At 33.4% G+C, this 20,335-nt stretch overlaps 2 protein-coding genes across 2 annotated transcripts; both read right to left on the reverse strand.

Moving 5' to 3' along the window:
- Positions 1 to 59: 59 nt before the first annotated feature.
- LOC114179493 (auxilin-related protein 2-like) lies at positions 60 to 10,707 on the reverse strand. The gene is made up of 8 exons (XM_028065848.2): positions 9,877 to 10,707; positions 4,319 to 5,951; positions 3,869 to 3,992; positions 3,669 to 3,766; positions 3,444 to 3,509; positions 3,167 to 3,256; positions 2,385 to 2,561; positions 60 to 554 (listed from the first exon to the last, which is right to left on the reverse strand). The coding sequence occupies exons 1-8, from the start codon at positions 10,392 to 10,394 to the stop codon at positions 516 to 518; spliced, it is 2,745 nt and encodes a 914-aa protein (XP_027921649.1). The 5' UTR covers positions 10,395 to 10,707; the 3' UTR covers positions 60 to 515.
- Positions 10,708 to 14,375: 3,668 nt separating this feature from the next.
- On the reverse strand, positions 14,376 to 19,092 carry LOC114176925 (ultraviolet-B receptor UVR8-like). Its single transcript, XM_028062127.2, has 12 exons — positions 18,849 to 19,092; positions 18,012 to 18,198; positions 17,531 to 17,677; positions 16,845 to 16,926; positions 16,319 to 16,471; positions 15,928 to 16,101; positions 15,666 to 15,737; positions 15,481 to 15,552; positions 15,277 to 15,395; positions 15,104 to 15,189; positions 14,951 to 15,003; positions 14,376 to 14,758 (listed from the first exon to the last, which is right to left on the reverse strand). The coding sequence occupies exons 1-12, from the start codon at positions 18,934 to 18,936 to the stop codon at positions 14,702 to 14,704; spliced, it is 1,290 nt and encodes a 429-aa protein (XP_027917928.2). The 5' UTR covers positions 18,937 to 19,092; the 3' UTR covers positions 14,376 to 14,701.
- Positions 19,093 to 20,335: the final 1,243 nt, after the last annotated feature.

Raw genomic sequence — 20,335 nt, forward strand, 5'->3', positions numbered from 1 at the left:
AAAGACTTTGCTGTCCCAGCAAACAAAAAAGTTGAACAAGCTCAACCGAACACAGCTGATAAAAGAAGATCCATGTATTAATCGCAGCTTTTGGTGTCAATCCATGGTATACGTATTCAAGACATCGTACTATATATACCACACGTATAAAAAGAGGGCTTCCCAGGACCCACTTCGGGGTGGATCCTCCCTTGAACCCGGAAAATAAGGACCACTCATGAGCCCTCGTTAGGCAGGGATAATGAATAATGAAATTGATAGCACAAAAAATTATTTTACATCAACAAAACATGCTACATTAATAAACATTTGAAGAAACCCAACGACCCGAAGGACATCTATTAAACCCAAGACCTGAGACGCCAGACAAGGAAGCAGTAGTATTTAACCATCACCGCATTATAACTTCAACAAAACAAATATGCAATTAGGGAGGAGGTAGATGAAACAGGCCGTGGTCCTCTCTGAACAGAATCGTTGAACAATTACCTTCAACTGGATGAATTCATCAAAGACTAGAAAAGCTCCTCTGAGTTGAATTTATTCCAGGCTTCCTGTAATAAATGAGTAACATTCAGGACAAATGAAGACTATATTATTCTGGACTTAGCCAAAATGTAGAAGAGTCTTGACAAAAAACCCCGTAGATGTCATATTAATTGAAAAGAAGACGAGGGGTGGGGTGGCGAAGATTATTTACGACGGAACAGCAAATCACTTACCACTAACTGCAGCTAAGTAAACTTTGGCGCAATGAATAATTATGTATACATTGGCAACACCACCAAACTAAAAACCACACAACACCTTTTCCTTTTAACTATAACACAACCTGCTTGATAAATTTAACTAGCCAAAGGACCATAACCAATATCAACTAGTTGTCGAGCCTCTTCAAAGCTATATAGGGGCAATACTTTGGACCGGCAGGCAGTAGCTATGCAAGGTGGTACTCAAGTATTTTGAGTGTGTTTGGTGAGACCAATAAGCTAGCTTATTTGACAAGCTAATAAGCTAGTTTGACCAACAGAAATTTTTTTGGTAAATACATCAAAGTAACTTATCATAGGAACTTCTAGCATAAGCCATAAGCTACTTCAAGCTAATTTCTAACTTGGAGCATTTTTTTTCATTACTATCCCTTATATTTTAATATTTCCTTATTATCCTTAATTTATTTTGCCTATTTTCTATTTTTAAAATACAGATATTGAATATTTATATTAATAAATGCATTATTTTTTTCGAATTTGTTGAGTTACTTTCTAAATGTTTATATAGTTCAAATTAAAAAGATTTAACATTACAAATTGAAGTAATGTTTCATTACATGATGTTAAGTGAAAATTACAGACAATGGAAAATGTAAAAAAGAAACTTAATGTAACAATAGTTCAAATGGAGAAACAAAAAATAATTACATAATGATAGATTTTTGTCTAGAAAACACAAATTTTATTTATACACAAAAACATATGTAGTTATGTACTTTTATGAAAATTTACATTTACCAATTAGCTTATCAGCTAATTTGACCAAACACTTTTAAGTTAATAAGCTACCTAATCAGCTCATAACTTATAAGCTAGGAGATTATCGACTAGCAGCTAGCGTACCAATTATAAGTTACCCAATCAGCTACAAGTTAGATTATCAGCTAGTCTTGCCAAACATACACTTTATAAATCATAACTGTAAGTTTCTGTTGGCTTAGTGCACAAACATGATAGTGTACAGTTTACACAGCTTTACCAAAATATTAAATCCTCGATAAACTGTAGTTGTTAATGCAGCAGATCATATAAAGCTAATAAAAATGTGATATTATATGCTGTACACTAAAATACAAAGCTCTCTGAGATTTAGCTGTAACTCATTTAATTAAAATTACACAAAAACACATATATAAATACATACATACACACGTACATACATACATACATATATACATACATACATACATACATATATATATATATATATATATATATATATATATATATATTATTTTGTCTGCTAGCAATCATGTGTCACAACTCCAATACAAAAGAAAAAGAAAATGGAAGGAAAATGCAGGAAAGCTTGTAAGAGTTTCCAAGAAAATTATAACAGCTATTAACTCGATCAACTGGCTTGGTCGATCTTATATTAACATACACTTTGGATTAAACCCATCCCCACCAACTTAGCTTAAAATCCTGTCTTTGCATAGACAGAATTTTTACCAGAAATTGCTACACAGAACCACTTCCAAAAGGTTCATAGAAAAAGGGTAGAGTAATATTGATTCAGAAACTCGCTGATTACCACTGGCAACAGTAAACATATCAATAAAGCGTTGATTAAAAAGCATATATATGTTTAAATAAAATGGCTGAAAATACCTTGAGTAGATCAAACACCTTCTCCGCAACATATTTCTGCTGTAGATTGGCACCCTTCTGCTGCACTTTATCAGGATGGATACACAACGTAGCTTTCCTGTAGGCCTTTTTAACAGCCGCAGCTGTAATCAAATCAGTCAAAGAAACTGGCTGCCAACCACATTCAGGCCACAGTACCTGGTCATCATTCATGAAGGAAGCAAGTTAATATAATTGATAGAGACCCTGTAACAAAAACAATAACACCAAAAATATTAAGGGATTGCTTCAAAAACTAAAATGCATAGACTTTTCATTTCAGTCTGTATAAATTGTTATTGAAACAAGTCCCTTTGACTTTCCTTTCCTCGGAAATCTGGACTGTTTGCAATTGAACTATGAGTACATCCTAACAATCTTTTCAAAACCAAACTAGTTTCCTAAGGACATGTCTTCAAGCAAATATCTGATCAGAAATTGCTACTATGGATAGTATCTATTGTATGTATGGTGGTTGAACCCAATGAATAGCTTCCAAACCCATTCAATCAGTAGTACTATAGTGTTAGAATCAGCACACCAATTCACATCTGGCCCTAGGATAGTGGAATGACTATCTGAGAAAATATATGCCAAAACACAAAAACCCTACCCTACCATGCAGTACTCTAAAATCTGAACCTAAGAATTCAAAGAGTAGACATCATGACGTAATTTAAGCCTGCATATTTCCATGCACCACATGGATATGGATAGAAAAAATCAGTGATATTATCTAAAGTGTGTGCACTAGATGTGCATACATATTGTAAGGTGGATAGCAAAGCTCGTAAATTGCCCTCTTTTCCTGCAGCCCAGCGCTTAATTTCAAAATCCAGTGTTTCACCAAGCCTCTGAAATTAGAAAAAAAAATTAAAGGATATTAGAAAAATGTAAACTCTTAACTAGTGGTTTTCACAAAACAGATTTTTACCAGAACAGGGGTGAGGGGGAATGAATAGAATCTGTAGATGCAACTTTCAAGAATACGAAAGAAACCCATGCATATACAAAATCAAAAGAACAAAAACCACAACTTACATGTCTCTCAGCTTGTTCTCTTTGAGTTTGCATGTCCCTCTGATTCTTCTCAGCCAATGCCTTTGCCTATAATAAAATGGAAAAAGTATAAACAAAACAAGTTCAAACAATTTGTACAGAAAGATACACTCGAGACTTCCACATATATCTAATTTCAATTTAAATGAAAAAGAAAACGAAGTAATCAAATTAAGTAGACAAATACAGAAATACAATAATACATACAGCACGCTCCTGAGTCCTCTGGTGGCGCTCCAACCTGGCTCGTCGCCTGTCTTCACTTTCCCCTTCAACTTCCTGGAACTCTCCAGAAGATGGAGCAGCTTCACACCATAAAAGGGAAAGGAAAAGAAAACAAACAAGTAAGCAATGAAACAAACATGCAGACCATTACTGCAATAAATACATTGAAAATGCTGAACTACCTCCAAAAATTGAGGAAAGATCATCAACAATATTAGTGGATGATGATGCTTTTTTCATACTTGTAGATGCACTAGTAGATTTCCTCGTTGCATCTGTCTGAAATTGGGATTCAAATACAGAGTCCTGAAAACATCCAGGTCCAGAAAATTAGCAATAAAATTTCAAATAAAATCAATTTTGTCTTACATGCATGCATGCCAGTCTTGCCTTTTTAATTTAGTTTAAAATAAATTTATAAAAGACTACACAACAATCCGCTTTTAATTTTAAAAAATGATATTTGTTTAGAATTAAAAAGGAAAGAGTCAAGTGAAATAAGTAAATAACTACCCACTAACTAACTTCCTCCTTTCTTACAGGGTAAATTTTGCAAGATGAGAATACACACAAGCCAAGTTTTGGCCATTATATTCTAGTACAGAACTATAGATTAAAGAGAGGGTCCTCACTGAAGAATTAGTCCTAGGAGGCCTTGGGGCACTACTAGCTCGACCCATGCCAAAGAATGACTCAAGATCATTTTCATTCTTTTGTTGGCTCATTCTTGCAGCAGCTGCAGCCCTTTCGCGCGCCTCAGCAGCAACCCTTTCTGCAGTGACACGTTCTGCTTTAGCTCTTGCTTCTGCTTTAACTCGTGCTTCTGCTTCAGCCCTTGTAGCTGTAGCTCTTTCTTGTGCTTCCCTCTCCTTTGCCTCAGCAGCAGCCTTTTCAGCTTTTTCTTTTGCCAATGCAGCTGCCCTTTCCCGAGCTTCCGCTTGTGCCCTTTGTACTGCAGCCCTTTCAGCACGTCCTCGAGCTTCAGCATTAGCTTTCTCAACAGCAGCCCTCTCAGCTCTTTGACGAGCTTCAGCTGCTGCTCTTTCTCGTGCTTCTCTGGTAGCTCGTTCTACAGCCTGTCTTGCCTTTTCCCTCTCCAGTCGTTGTTGTTCTCTTTCTTTCTCCTCTTTTTCTTTCATAAGTCTTCTATGTTCCTTTTCCTCCCTCTCCTTTTGCTGCCGTTCACGGTCTAATCTATCCTGTTTTTCTCTTTCCTCAAGCACAGTTCTCTCATCTCTGTCCATTTGCACAGTTTCTTTGCTTCTAGCAGCCTTTGAGTACTCTCTCTCCCTAACTTCCTTTGCATGCCTAAACTTAGCTTCAGCTCTATCCATTGCCTCCTTCATAGCTGCAGCAGCAGAGTTCATCTCTAATTCTTCATCAGGAAGACCATTTCCACCCTCATTATCATTACCACGACTTCTGCCCATGGCAAAATCATCAAGTTCATCAAACTGAGATGAAGTGGGTACCCTTCCAGAAGCTGGAGCAGAATTAGAACCCTGAGAGAATCGTGCAGAACTGGGAAAAGAAGAAAAATCATTATCCTTCTTTCTAGCATTGGCAGATACTGATGAAGTTGATCCTGACTTGGGAATATGCACAGGCCGTGGAGGAGGAGGTCTTGAAGGTGGTGGAGCAGTAGTCGGTTGTGTAAAAAGAGGAATTTCTGATACCGTCAGCCATATATCTTCACTTGGTTCCAAGTTATCTTCATACTTATCTGCCTGAATATTGGCTTGTCTAAAATCAACATTATTATATGGAGGGGAAGTAGACCTTTTGCCAGCTGGTTTATCAGAATCAGATGAATAGCTAGGCATATGAAATGGAGCCTGTGGAAATTCCCTGTCATTTTCAACAGGAGTCTTACTTTTTGTGTCTCTCTCAGGACTCCTCCCAGATATCTTATCAACGGGTTCTTTATCTCCGGGCCGACTTGGGTTTGTATTCAAGCTTGGGGAACTGCTACCCTTCCTGCTATTTATATCTGATGAGAAAGCTGGTACAGATTTTCCAAGACCATCAAATGGATCAATATCTTCATACACTCTGCCATTTGAAGTTGAAGAACTATCATTTTTCGTGCTTCCAGAACTACCAAATTTACTGATTTCTTCCAATGGGTCCATAAAGTGACCTGTGGATGAATCCCCTGGTGCTGAAGCTGATTCAAATACTTTGAAAGGGTCCTCAGCCATGGTGGAGGTTGTTTTAGTCGTACTGGCAGTTGGTTCTGAGGAGAAACTGGTATCAGGAGTGTGCCTGTTAATAATAATTATATAGAGAAAAGGTTATGATACATCAACCATTGACCAAATGAACAATATCAATGACTCAGACATCGATAGACAAGTATCAAGCTGTTCATTCCACTAACAAAAAAAAAGTATAGATAAAATTATGACACTGATTCATTTAATTGGAGATTCACAGAAATTATAAAACACAACGTTCACGACCACATTTTGAATTTGATAAGACTTATTTCAGAAAAGGAACAGAACCTTTTAACATTATCCTCAAAAGTGATTACAAACGTATCTTTGATATTCGATGACATATTATTCTCATTCATGTTACTTGGTTTATACGCATTACCGGCATTGATATTCACTACCACTTTTAAAAACACATTTACCATTGATAAAAAAAAATACAAAATGTGACAAGATTTATTTCCTAGCTGCCTACACCTTATGTCTGTTCCGATTTAAAATTTCAATCATCCTTTATTTTCATAGTAGTCTTATCAATTGCAGGTTGCAGAAAAAGGCCGAAAATCAATAATTTGATACACCATATAAAAGATAAAACCGCACAAATAGCAGAAGTTGCAAAACTATTATATATTTATGAAAAATTAAGCTTTATGAAAATAAAAATAAAATGAATAAATTAAAATAACAGTTCAATTGGATGGAGACGCATCCAAGATAATAAAGATGCAGGAAGAGGTTCAAGTAACAACAGGCATGGCAACCAGTGGACAGAGTTTCAATTGCGGAAACAAGAAATTCTGCAATGCAATTGTGTCACTATAGCAACTATTTAATAACACTAATTCATCACACGTGATATTTTACGCATAAACAGCAAACAGAAACTGAAACAAACACAAATTTATCTTCAAAAAAACAAAATGATGCAAGAACCAGCATATAAAATAATAGAGTCTGTCTGGACAGCTACAAGGAAAAGGAACAACAATGAACTAGTTGAACCTAACAAAGAGAAAAGAATGAAAAGAACAACGGAAATCATTTAGTTGATATGCAATTTGTACCATAAAAATAATTGAATAAAAAATAGGTATTAAATATAGGTAATAAGTAGTTGTATTGTAAAACTGCTAGATGTTGTACCATGAGTTGTACCTATTTCTATACCTAGGACTCTACTTCTGGATTTTGAATTTTGCTCTTCTCTCTACTCATTGTATCAGAATTCTATCAATATAAATATAAGAACATAAGAGAGGTGCGGTCAAGCTCTATCAAATATATTGTTTCTTTTATTTATCTTAAGTAAAAGAATTGGCTGTAATTGTGTTTTTTCGTTTTACTTTGCTCAATTTTATGCACATAAAAATCGCATTTCACAAATCCAAATAATAATCTGTTTGTTTTCTCCTTTTTCGGTCCAATTTCATAGGGACTGAATAGTCAATGTCAAATTGGGTCCTATGAATGGACCATCCTCTCTACTTTCTTTCCATGGTTCAACCACATTTTACTTTCTTTGATTTTATGCACATAAAAATTGTTCATTCACAAAGTCAAATTATAATCTTTTCGTTTTCCCCTCAGTGTGTCCAATTTCACAGGAACCAAGGAGTCAACGTAAAATTGGTTCCCAAAAATGGATCACCCCCTCAACTTTCCTTCCATGGTTCTACCACGTCAAATCCATATAATTATAATAGTGGCTAAAAGCTTTTGTTAGTTCTAGTATTAGTAGTAGTATTAAATAGTAATAATTGTACTGAAATTGGATTCCTCCTTCCACCATTCACATCCATGGTAGTTGAATCAAGATGCAAATCATGAAGTAATGCACATTTTCTGAATTGCAAATCAAATTGTAAGATTCCCGATAACATTTATCTACATATACATAAAACATGTACAACAGCACAAATTCACTATCAATAACTAAGAGCGTTTTATTTTAATTTCTAAAACATCTATTCAAATTTGATTAAAATATAAAACTTGAATATGAATAAGGGTCCAAAAGGCAAAACTAACCGTCCAAACAGTAATGCTTAAACTAACTGTCCAAATCCAAACAATATTTGTCTTGTCATGGAACTAATAGACAAAACAAAAGAGAAAAAAAAAACACATTATGATTTCATTTAGAGTTAGGGTTGTAAATGCATTGTGCTTCTCTGGCCCACCAGCAACAAACACAACCATGAGGGTGGAACAGTCAACACAGGTTGTAGATTTGCAATGCAGCATGATTTCCACAATTTTGGCCACAAGAAATATGATGACCATTGGAGGGGGCAGGATGCCACAACCGCAATCCAATGATTTGCATTAGTGCCACTAGTGTGAGCAACTAACTATGAGTGCAGCATGGCTTGCCAACTCTGGCAGTCATTTTTTGTATTTTTTGTATTTTACATAGCCATAACTGCCAGATACAAAACGAAAAGCCCTTGGAAAACAAGGGTTTGTAACCTGCATTGCAAGAATCATGCAATTCAACATCAATTCTTACTTTTCTAGACAGATTCATGTGATTCCCATTATGATACAAGCACAAAAACGATTAGTATCACCAAGCTCATGTCTCATTGTATTGCAAATCATACTATACTCACTACCTTGCTCACATTCTCTTCCTTTCCATTTTGTATAGCCAGATGATATGCTAAGCAACAACAGAATTTTAAGACTTTCAACTCCTAGCAGTTAGTAGACAAAGAATCCTCAGGACAAGAGTAACTTAATTTTCTTTCATAGTGGTAGAGCTGCTACACATCGTAGCCAGATAAAATGTAAAAATCACTTTATAGAAATGAAAAATGAACAACAAATATCACCTGGAACCTCAGAAGTTATTTCTAATGGAAAGATAACCCTTGATCACAAACAAAATGCTAAACCTAACCTTAACAGGATGCATGACATTCTCAAACTCCAGAGGTAATTTAGGTTTAATATTTTATAATTACTCAAACTCCCATATTACAAAGCGCATGTGTAACTTAAGGTTCCCAATTTGAGAGTGCCGCACTGCCATACAAAAATAAATAAATGAATAACCAATAATGAAATCACCTCATTATTCATCTTGGACGGTCCCTTAAGTTTGTTCAGTTGCAAAACTAAAAAAGTATAACAAAAGTTACTAACTTTTTCCTTCAAACTGTGCTATGATGCTTAAATGTCAATCACAGAGATTACCTAATAGACTGATATTACATGAACAACAAATAGCTTAAGACTGTGCATACGACATCAAACGAATCTTCACTACCAAAAACAGTTTGCAATAAATCAACACATGAAATACTTAGAAGAAGACAAAAGGCACCCTGCCCCCTAACCAAAACAGCACCACCACCTCCCGCTTCAAGTCAGTTCTATAGAGAATAGACCTAATGCCGGAATAGCTCCCTCCAAGTTCCAAACAACTAAAATCAATTTTGAGAAGGGCCAAAAAGTTCAAAATTCAAACAGCAAACCATTGATGATTTCAGAGGATTAATGGGGGCTGATTCTTTGCTTAATTTTCAGTAATATCCTGTTATTAGACCATTAACTGCTCCAGAGTCATCCCACCCCACTCTTTAATGAAGATCGTCTGTAATCAATATTTATAAAAAGCTATATTATCTTCTGAACAAATCGTAAGATAAGACATACAAAATTCAAACCTATCTCTGATTACAGAGTTTCTGCACATTAGATAAAACCTTAAAGCGCTATAGTTTGCAACCCGTACTAGCCTTTCCGAAAATTTTCACTTCAACAGTCATTTTCAAGTTTCTCACTGATGTTCCCAGATTAAAAACCATAATAAATTTCAGCTCTATCGGACAACCGCACATGGTAAAGAGCAGTAAACGTAGCCGCACACTTCCTTGTGCATTAAGTAAAAGCTCAAAACCATGAATACCACACCGAGCAATACCAATTGCAAAAGAACCCTAGTTACCAACCCACACATATACCTTCCAGTAGATGGTGTCCCCCTGTGTCCGAATCCAGCAAGCAAATCATCGAAATCAGAAGCACCTTTAGCATCCTTCTCCGATCTCTTCCCACCGGAACTCTTCGGTTCCTTCCCAAACCCGCCGAGAAGATCGTCGAACACGGCGTCGGAGCCACCTCTCTCTGTGGTGGCGAAAACATTATCAAATTTAACCTTAGAGGAGCTCTTCATCCCCGGCACGCCGTCGAAAATGTCATCGTCATAGACAGGTTTGTCGTAGACGGGCGGCGGTGAGCTGGCGGACCGTGCGGGAGGTCCGCCGTACATGGAGTCCAAATCGAAGGGGGAATCAGCGCGGCGAGTGTCGGATCCGGCGCCGGCCAGGAGATCGTCGAAGTTGGAGGCGGATCGCGATCCGAAATCGAAGTTGATAGGCGCCGCTTTGGAAGATCCCTTGGATGAAGGAGCCATTGGCGCTGATTTTCCCTGCGGTTTGAGGCCGAAATCGGAAGTGAATAAGCCATCGAAATCGTTCATGGTTGGAATTGGAGAAAGGAAAAGGAAGAGCGATCTGGTGTGAGGAGCTGCAGCAGGAGAATGGTGCGATGCTTAGAGCACAGAGGCAAATGAAGGGGAAGGGAAGGGTTGGGTTACGCCTTTGATTCCTCCCTCCCTTTGACGAATTGGAGCATTTGCCAATACCGATCCACCTTGTTTAAACTCCTTTTTCCTTTTCTCTTCTTTCCCTTTTTCTGTTCAATCAATCATGTAAGACAATCATGTTTAACTATTAAGCCATCAATAACCTCTTCCATTTTTTCTTAACCTCCTCCTTTTACTTTTTCTTCGGTTTTCTTTATTCACTTCTTCTACTTTTGCATCCTTATTTTGCCTTATTCAAGGCTCAATTGGTGTAGTAGGGACACATCTCCAATATAAATACTTCTTTTTCTTCTAACTATATTTTTTATTCATTGACTTTATTCAATTCTTCAAAAATTTGGTTCATTATTGTTCATAAAATTTCTCCTCTAGTTAAATTTGTTTCTTATAAAACCCAAGTTAAGATATGTTTAAAATATTTAAATTTAGTTTCTCCATGATGTAACTATATACATATCCTGTTTGTAAATTTTAATTTACATATATATCTAAAACTGATATTGGAAGTGTTTTGTATGGAAAAGGGAGTGCACATAAATCTTATTTTATTAGTTTAATTTTTTATATAAACACATATATTGCATTTTTAAAATTAAATATTTTTTAGACGTTGAGACACCCAAGTGTTTCATATTTTATAGTGTGTGTAGTTTATGGTGAATGAGAGTAAGATCAATTAAAGTCCTAAAAATTAGTTTAGTTATTCCTTTTAATGGTAATGAATGGCAAAAGTAGTCTTAATCACTAATAAAAATCTTTAATTGTAAAGTCATTAAGAAAAAAAATGATAATTGCATGACCTTGGAGAAGTTAGAACTTAGTTGGGCAAAGGAAGAGCTATTGAAAATGGTACAAGTGCCAAATGATTTGTTACTGGGTGCAATTTTCCTTTGAGAGAGTATTGTGAGGTTTGCTGTGGGAAGTGGATCATTATTATCGTTTAGGGATAGAAATCCATATTTTTAGTTGTTCAATTTTATGTTCAAGATTCACTGTGCAATGTTCATAACTTAGGGTGTGTTATTATGAGTAGAAAGATTTAAGAGAGATAATTGATTTGAGTGGATTTGAAGATAAAATTTGTATTTTTTTTTTTAAGGATTTGAAAGTGATAGTGGGATAAATTTAAGAGTTAATTTTGTAAAAGTTTGTGTAGAATTTGAGTGATGTAACTAATAAAAAATAATATTTAATTTATGAAAAAGTTAGATTACTGAATTGCCCTTAGTGTTAAATATAATATAAAATGATAATTAGATAAGTTGTAATAAATTTTAATTTTTTTCTACGTAAATTAAAATATTAAAGATATTTATTAATTGAAAAAAATATATTATAATGTATTTGAACCGTAAAATAAAATATTTTAATTTTTTTTATTACAAAACAAAAAAATGAATAACTTTTAATCACACAATTACTAAAAAATCAATTGCAAATGCCACAACATAACGACAATAAACATAAAAACTGATACACAAACAATGGAATCAGGTAAGTGGAGAAAGGGAAACATGTTGGAATCGGATACAAGTAAAACATATTCGTTCCATTACTTCTTCATCTCTCCTTGTATGGAAATTCTGCAAAGCTTGGATGTGGTATGGAAAATCAAACAACCCAACATAGAAAAGAAGGGATAGAGTGGTAAATTGGTATAATTATCTCACAAATCTCTTCGAAACAGTGAGATCGACAATATATTATAACTTTGCAAATCATCATCTATCAGTCACTTCCTTTCACTGATAATGAACAACATTTTATCTGCTAATTCATCGCTCCCCGTTGTTTGGCTACAATAAATCAATCGATGAGAACACACGCTGAGAAGGAATCGTGTATGGCATAAGATTTGAGTATAGGTCTATTGTGTTGTTGTAAAAGATAATCATATTCTCATTCAATATAAGAGGTGTCATTTTACTCATTTATATTGTAAAAAATAAAAATCTCAATTGTATTTGGATGAAATTTATTAATTCATATGGTATTTTTAGCAAGATATCTTATTTTGGAGCACATTTTTAACTAGTTGTGTTTTATATTTAATTTTGAATAATATGAAATTAATTGTTATTTTAGTTTTATTTAATTTTGTTTCCTTTTTTATTTAAAATTACAGCGGAAGACATTCCTAGTAGAAAATGAAGTCGAATGGAAGATGAGTTTTTTTGAAACCTTTTGTATTCAAATTCAGAATCAAACACAACATATAATTCATTAGAGAAATTCACTATAGAAATGCAATTTTAACCAAAAAAATATTGGTATTGACAATTTTTAAAAATATATATTACTTATATAGGTAATTTGTGTATGCATGGTATTATTTTATTGTTAGAAGAAAAAAAAGTGTGCATGCATGACATAACTTTATATTTCTTTAAGTGAAATCGTGTTTTGGTCAAAACAACTTTAATAAGAGCAAAAATGTAATTCGAGTCAAATATAATTCCAATTAATCTCAATTTTCTTTTTTAATTGTTGACGTAGGTTTAGCAGGACTTCGATATATATTTTACTTAAACTGAAATCATGTACATATCTTCATTGAGCTATACGTTTGTTAAGACACTGTTTATATGTATTTGTTTTATAAATATATACGATTTACTCATATAATACATTTTTTTTCAAAAACCGTATATTTCAATAACTTTTTTTGTTAAAATTACACTGGTACGGTCAATTTTCTTAGATTGTTCTGAGCGTCAGCCACATTACATGTCAACCACATTCAGAGGGACAGGCTTTTATGATGACAGAGGATGCTTAGTCTCCTATGCACACGCATCTTTTAAAATATACATAATATTATATTATAATATTATATTATTAAGTCTCACTATATTATATGTATTTTTTAAATATATAATATTATATTATTACATATAATATTATATTATTTCATTATTATTATATTATTTTATTATTATGTAGTGTTATTAAGTTAATATATAATATAAAATTATATTTAATAAAAATAAAGTAAAATATATTAGAAAAAATAAGAGAATAATTCTTGATAAATAAAGAGAAAGAGAAGAGCAGAGATGAATAATTTTATAAAATAGTTTGTAAAAATAACGGTCAATTTTTAAAAATTTAATAAATAATTATATTTTCAAAGATAAAATTGATATTTTGAAATGTAGACACAAAAGATAAAATCTTCTTTATATATTACTAGCGAACACACAGACATTGTCACGTCTGTGTATCCGCATTTTTTAATTTTTATAAGATTAATAATATTTATTTTTAAAATATATATAATAAATTTTAAAATAATTGTTAAATAAAATAATTATTTGAAAAGGTTTTTAAAATAACGGTCAAAATAAAAAAGATTTAAAAAAAAGTGTTACAGAAAAAATAATTATAAAATAATTAATTTTTAAAATAGTAATTAAAGGTAAATTTGGAAAATAAAAAGTGGACACAAAAAGAAGAATCCCCTTTATATATTGTTATAGATAAAATAAATAATTTTTAAAATAACTAAGAGTAAAACGGGTATTATGAAATGTGGACGAGGAATCCCTTTTTATAATATATATATATATATATATATAAAATAATAAATTTTTAAAATAACTAAGAGTAAAACAGGTATTATGAAATGTGAACACAAGAAGAGGAATCCCCTTTATTGTTATAGAATAGAATAGATAGATAGATAATATCATATTATTATTATTATTATTATTATATATATAATAAATAATTTTTAAAATAATTAAGGATAAAACGGGTATTATGAAATGTGAACACAAAAAGAAGAATTCCCTTTATTGTTATAGATAGAATAGATATAGAAGATAGATAGATATAGATTATAGATTATAGATATATTTTGAATTTTTATCTTTTATTTTTTTATTTTTTATTTTTAATATATTATATATATTTGATATCTTATGAACAAAATTTCTCACTAATTATACCTATTATTTTATATTCTTCGATAACACTTGCTTGGAAAATAACTAAAACTTACTTTTAACAACTTCAAGTATCATATTGAAGCCTTTACAAAACAAACATTCATACCCTAACTCCTACTTAACAATCTCCCATGCACAACATATCGGTCCTTATCCATAGCTCCTTATGCATGTTGCTCTTTCTAACTGGAACGTCATTTTCTTTAACTCATTAACTATGATGTGCTGTTATCAAATCATGGCATCATTTTCAGGGACACTGGTTTCATGTCCATCATCTCCAGAGGCCTGCCAAATCATAACAAGTTCTGTCACTGCATCAACTATTCTCTTGTTTTTGAAAGAGTTTATATTCAAGCAAAAGTTAGTGATCATGAGTTTAGTATAAGGAAAAACTTGTTCTGCGATGTTATTTGCCCTAACAAAAGAAGAAGAAAATCTAACTACCCTTAGTAATCATGAGAAATGAATGTTACTTACAGTTTCATCTGGAACAATTGCATATCTGACTGATATGGAGGACGATGATTTCCCTATTCAAGGCAAAAAAAAAAGAAAAAGAATCATATGCTAATTATTAAAAAAAAAAGAATAATAATTAATCCTAAATTGCAGAAGGGTATATCAGTGCACCTGATGATGCACAAGATTTTGAGGTTTCTATGTACTTCCCAGAAGAACCATCAACACTGAAGGCCTCAATAATGGTTGGAACATTCCTAATCCCAGAAACAACTAACACTATGAAAGTTTGTATACTTAACATAATTGATAAAAATATGAACTGTACTGATTCAATTTTATACCGGTCTCTGGTTTCTCCATTCCCAAGTTGTCCATTTGCTCCTCTTCCCCATGAATATACATTTTCACGTTCAGTAACAGCAATGGTGTGTCTCCACCCGCATGACACCTGATGCACTTTCTGCAGAGATATAAAAAGTGGATCATTATATTATTCCACGCTCAAATCTTCCAAAAACTGAAGAATGGTGTTGCAGTTTCAGTACCTGATCATAGGGAAACTTCACTTGCACAGGAGAACAACAATCTAAATTGTTACCAACTCCAATCTGTCCGAACTACACACATACAATTCAAGACATATTTAACCAACCATGCAAATTTCTATTCACTGTGTCATGTTCAAGTGTAGTTGTTATGGTAAAAAAAGGTTGTCCACTAGATGTCCAACCTTATTCCATCCCCAGCCAAAAAGTTGTCCACTAGATGTGAGTGCCATGCTATGCCTCCACCCACCTGATACCTGATGAGACAAGTCCAAACAAACATAAGAGACAAAGACAACTATAAACCACTATATTTTGTGCCAAACACATCACGTTCTAGGACAATATTCGGTGCTTTGTCACCAACTTTTTTCTACTTTAAACAAGTAACCTTGTAAGCAATAAAGCGATAAAACATGTAAACCAAGCAAGAAGTTAAAGAAGCACCTGCGAAATGAACTTGTCACTCAAGGTTTCAACCTTGTGAGGTACAAGATGATCCTCAAAATCCCCATGTCCTAGCTGACCATATTTTCCCCATCCATATGTGTATAATCCACCAGAAGTTGAAACACATATTGTATGCCTCCAGCCACAAGCAACCAGAGCTATTTTGTAGCCCTGTCAAATTCACAGTTATGACAAATTTAAGATGCTCAACATCAGTATTCAATTTCATGTCAATAATCTATCTAGATTTTTATTCAGAAATGTATCAAATTTAACTCTCAGAAATGAAATACTAATAATACATTCTCATGGTATGTTTTTGCAGTCTGTAGAATCATAATCATTGTGTAATCTGAAAACGTTAGCTTGTACAGGTTTGAGAATTTACATCAACGGTTACTTTCTCTGGGAGCAAACGATCATTTCTGTCACCCAAGCCCAAGTTTCCATAACGGCCCCAACCCCATCCATACAAATTCCCATCTTCAGTGATTGCTACACTGTGTTCAGCACCAGCAGCAACCATTTTCACAGGTATTCCCTGCAACAATACAGAAGTTTGAGTCCAAAGTAGTCAAGGGAATAATAATAATAATATTGTCTGATGCATACACTTTTTTAGAGTCCAATTACTTTATATAATGCCATGCCATGATTCCATAAACCCTTTCATCACAAGAGAGCAGTTCCTGATAATGGCTTTTTTTTTTTTATTTTAGCTCCCCTTTCTCCGTAATTTGTTCAAATTGAAGAATATTTATTTGAGAACTGTTCAATGCTTTCTGTCTTCATTGAGTATTACGAAAAACAATTTTGAAAAGAGTACTAAATACATCTTATTGAGTGCTGAAAAGAACCAGGCTATAGAGTATTATTCATTATGGAAAAACTGGATTCAAATCTTAAATTGGTACCTCAAATTTTTGAACTTTTTGTGGCAGAAGAGAGTCCTCTGTAGTACCAAGTCCAAGTTCACCATTTTGATTATGCCCCCAACTTCAGTGTGACAGAAAAGTATTACAGCAATATTTTAAGTTAAAGAAAACTCCAAAGAACATGTGAAAACTAATCATTGAGAAATTATTTGATAGATGTGAAAAAAATAATGGAAAATTAGAATAAAACAAGATTTTTTATTTTACTGAAACAAAACGTCTTGTATGCAGAACCTACATAGGATTATGTTGCAAAAAGAATAAATATATAACTGCATTTTTAGCCTTCCACAATAAGCCAAGAATATCTATATTGATATATCTAAAATGGAATGTTACATTAGAAGGTGTATTCAGGATATTCAAGAGTTCAAACTAAACCAGATGCATGAACCATTTACCGAGGTAGCAGAGCCAAACCATAAAAGGAGAATTTGGGTAGGAAATACATTTAACAGTTGCATGAGTAAGAAAAACACAACTCAACAAGAGTGTGTCCCAATAACAAATGGGCATCATAAAACACCTCTTGTTGCTCCAATTAATGAGAAATATCTTCAAATATTTTCAAGTAAACACATAAGAGAAAATAGAATGAAGATGTGTCGAAGACTCTGCACGTGAAAAGATGAGGTCACAACAGAAAAGACTGGTTAACTACAAACCTCAGCACCAACTTGTTCGTGGTAACTGACAAACAATGACTGTCCCCACAAGCAATTTGCTGTATCATTAGACCTTGTAATGCTCTGATTGGATGAGGAATGAGCATGTCATTATGATCCCCATGACCCAACCTGCCAAAGTCACCCCTGAAAGCCATAGCACGATCTACGTTAGACTCAAGATATTCCAGACATTAATGTCAAAGGTAAAGCAAAAAAGACTCCTCTTCATTAGTGTCAAAAGTTGTCGGTAAGCTGAAACAACACAACATTAAATGATCAAGAAATTAGTTGTTCAATTTTAATGTCGACTATCCACCTTCATGATGGAATCAACTACTAGCTATAACTTACCTGAAGCAGAATCCAACACTAAATGAGAACAAACATTCTAAATCAACAGCCAGAGTTACAAGGTTTTAATTATTGAAGAAAAACACAGTAACCAAAAGATGGTTAAGATAGAGAGCATATATAGTACCATCCCCAACTATATACAGTTCTGCCAAACTCAGAACGTGCCATAGTATGATCAGCTCCACAAGTAACACTTATTATGTCTTGGCCATCCAATGCACTCAGTTTTGTTGGTAACAATCGATCATCGGTGTCACCATGGCCTAACTGTCCATCCTCTCCTCGTCCCCACGTGCAGATAACATTTCCACCTTTTAAAAGAATCAAAATTGAGAAGAAAAAACATGACACAAGTCACACCTAGGAGAAAATTGAGATGATATGAACATGAATACAAGAAATGAAAAAGAAGAACTGAAGTTTGAACTCGAAAAAGTTGCATTGATTTGATGAAGTACTTCTTCTTAGAGCTTATAAGGAATTTAAAAACCCAGTGTATTGGATGTGAGGAGGACCCAAATGAAAAATATCAGAAAGTGCTACTACCATTGAACACCTTATTTAACCACATTCCAGTGGTTCAAGACAATGCAATATAAAACGCTGGATCATGTATGATGGAATATCTCACTTTCCCTAACTCAAATTTCAGAATACAACTTTGATATAAGATGAACTCTAAATCTATACGTAGACACGCAGCATACAAATCAAACAAGAGAAGAGTCATCATAAACTGCATAAAATAAAATTCTATAGATTGGGACCACATAGAACAAGATGCTGACAACAAAAATGAACTGGTGATTAAGTGGGAACCTTCACAGAATCTAAAACACTTGCAAACATAAATCCATCACTCTTTTCTGAAAACTGAATATAAAATTTCATTCAGCTCAATAACAACAATCAGTACATTCTAAACAAAAAGAAAAGCGAGCACTGATTAATGCTTGCTTACTCAGAAGTGCTACACTGTGGCTGGCACCAGCCGATACAAGAAGAACACGACGAGGTGGAGCAGCCACTTCAACATCTTCCATCTGCATGATCGCAACTGTCTAATAAAACTTGCCCGTGCTCGTTATAAAGAAGTTCTGCGTCTTATATACTCGCACAAACAGAGAAACATCTAAGAAAACGAAAAACATGTTGTTCAAAGAGTCAAAATGTCCGTAGATCAAACAATAGTCTTTTCACACCAAACAAAATGGGTAGGTGAAAGTTTAACATTTTTAGGCAGATCATTTAAGAAAGTTCCTGTTACTAACTTTTTTTTTTCACCAACTTATCTGTCAATACTTTGTAGCTATATACGACTGATCTCTACAGAAATTAATGCAGCTATGATGTTACTAACTACCGAGGCTCTAGGCAAATCTCTTTACTTTACAGATTAAATAAATTGAAAAGTTATAAACGTACTTCACGTTGGTTTGATGGATACATGAACACTGTATGAAAAAACTGATAGTGATGTTTGCATAGGTGAGGATAATTGGATTGGAAACACATGCGTCAAGGACAGGTAATATAAGACGATGGAATTCAATGATGAGGGCCCAAATGTTGGATCTTTCTCTTGATTTTCTTTGTGGCATGCATCCGCCATGAATTTGACATGTGATGTTGCAGACTTTTAGAATCATAATGCATATCGATATCTAAATTTGCATCGGTGCTTGTCAAACCTTCACATGATATTACTGTTCTTAACTTTGAATTATTAGAGTTGTGACATGATTATACGAAGATCTTGATTCTACATTTTTCAAACATAGAGGCTATAGGGTCGGTATTATAATATGTTTTTTTCTTTCTGCACTGCCATCATAGTTTTTCTGTACGGCCAAGAAGTTTTTCCTCAAGCACTAGAGTAGAAACAAGAAGGTAGAGAGAGAAAGAAAAGAATGATATGTTATCAAGTATTCAAGTGTTCAATAAGTGTCATCAAAACTAAAATTTTGAATCATTTAACAAAATTATTTTACATGTTTCTATTAATCCTTTTGTTTTGCTTCTTTAGAATTAGAAGAGAAATTAATCAGATTTATCCTTCAAAACTTTTTCATCTGTATTTTTACTCTCTCTCTCTCCTTATAAAACCATTAAATTAGCTAGTAATTAACTGTTATTATTTTTGTATAATAATAATAATTATTATATATTAACTCATACAAGTTTTTCCTCGGATAAGATCCTTTTATCCTATCTTTTCTTTTAAAATAATATATGACAGGATCTTTAATTTACTATTAAAAAATCTTATTTTTTATCAATTTTTTTTTTAATTTTTCTTTTAAAATACTTACAAATTTTATTATAAAAAAAGATATAAAAATTTGTTATTAATATTTTCTGCCAAATATTTTACATAAAATAATTTCCTGTAAAAAATACTCACAAGTTATATAACTTTATAAAAAAATTAATTGTTAATAAAAAATT

Source organism: Vigna unguiculata, chromosome 3, assembly GCF_037176805.1.
Source record: "Vigna unguiculata cultivar grain cowpea cultivar isolate G323 ecotype 2 chromosome 3, ASM3717680v1, whole genome shotgun sequence".
NCBI classification, from domain to species: Eukaryota; Viridiplantae; Streptophyta; class Magnoliopsida; order Fabales; family Fabaceae; genus Vigna; species Vigna unguiculata.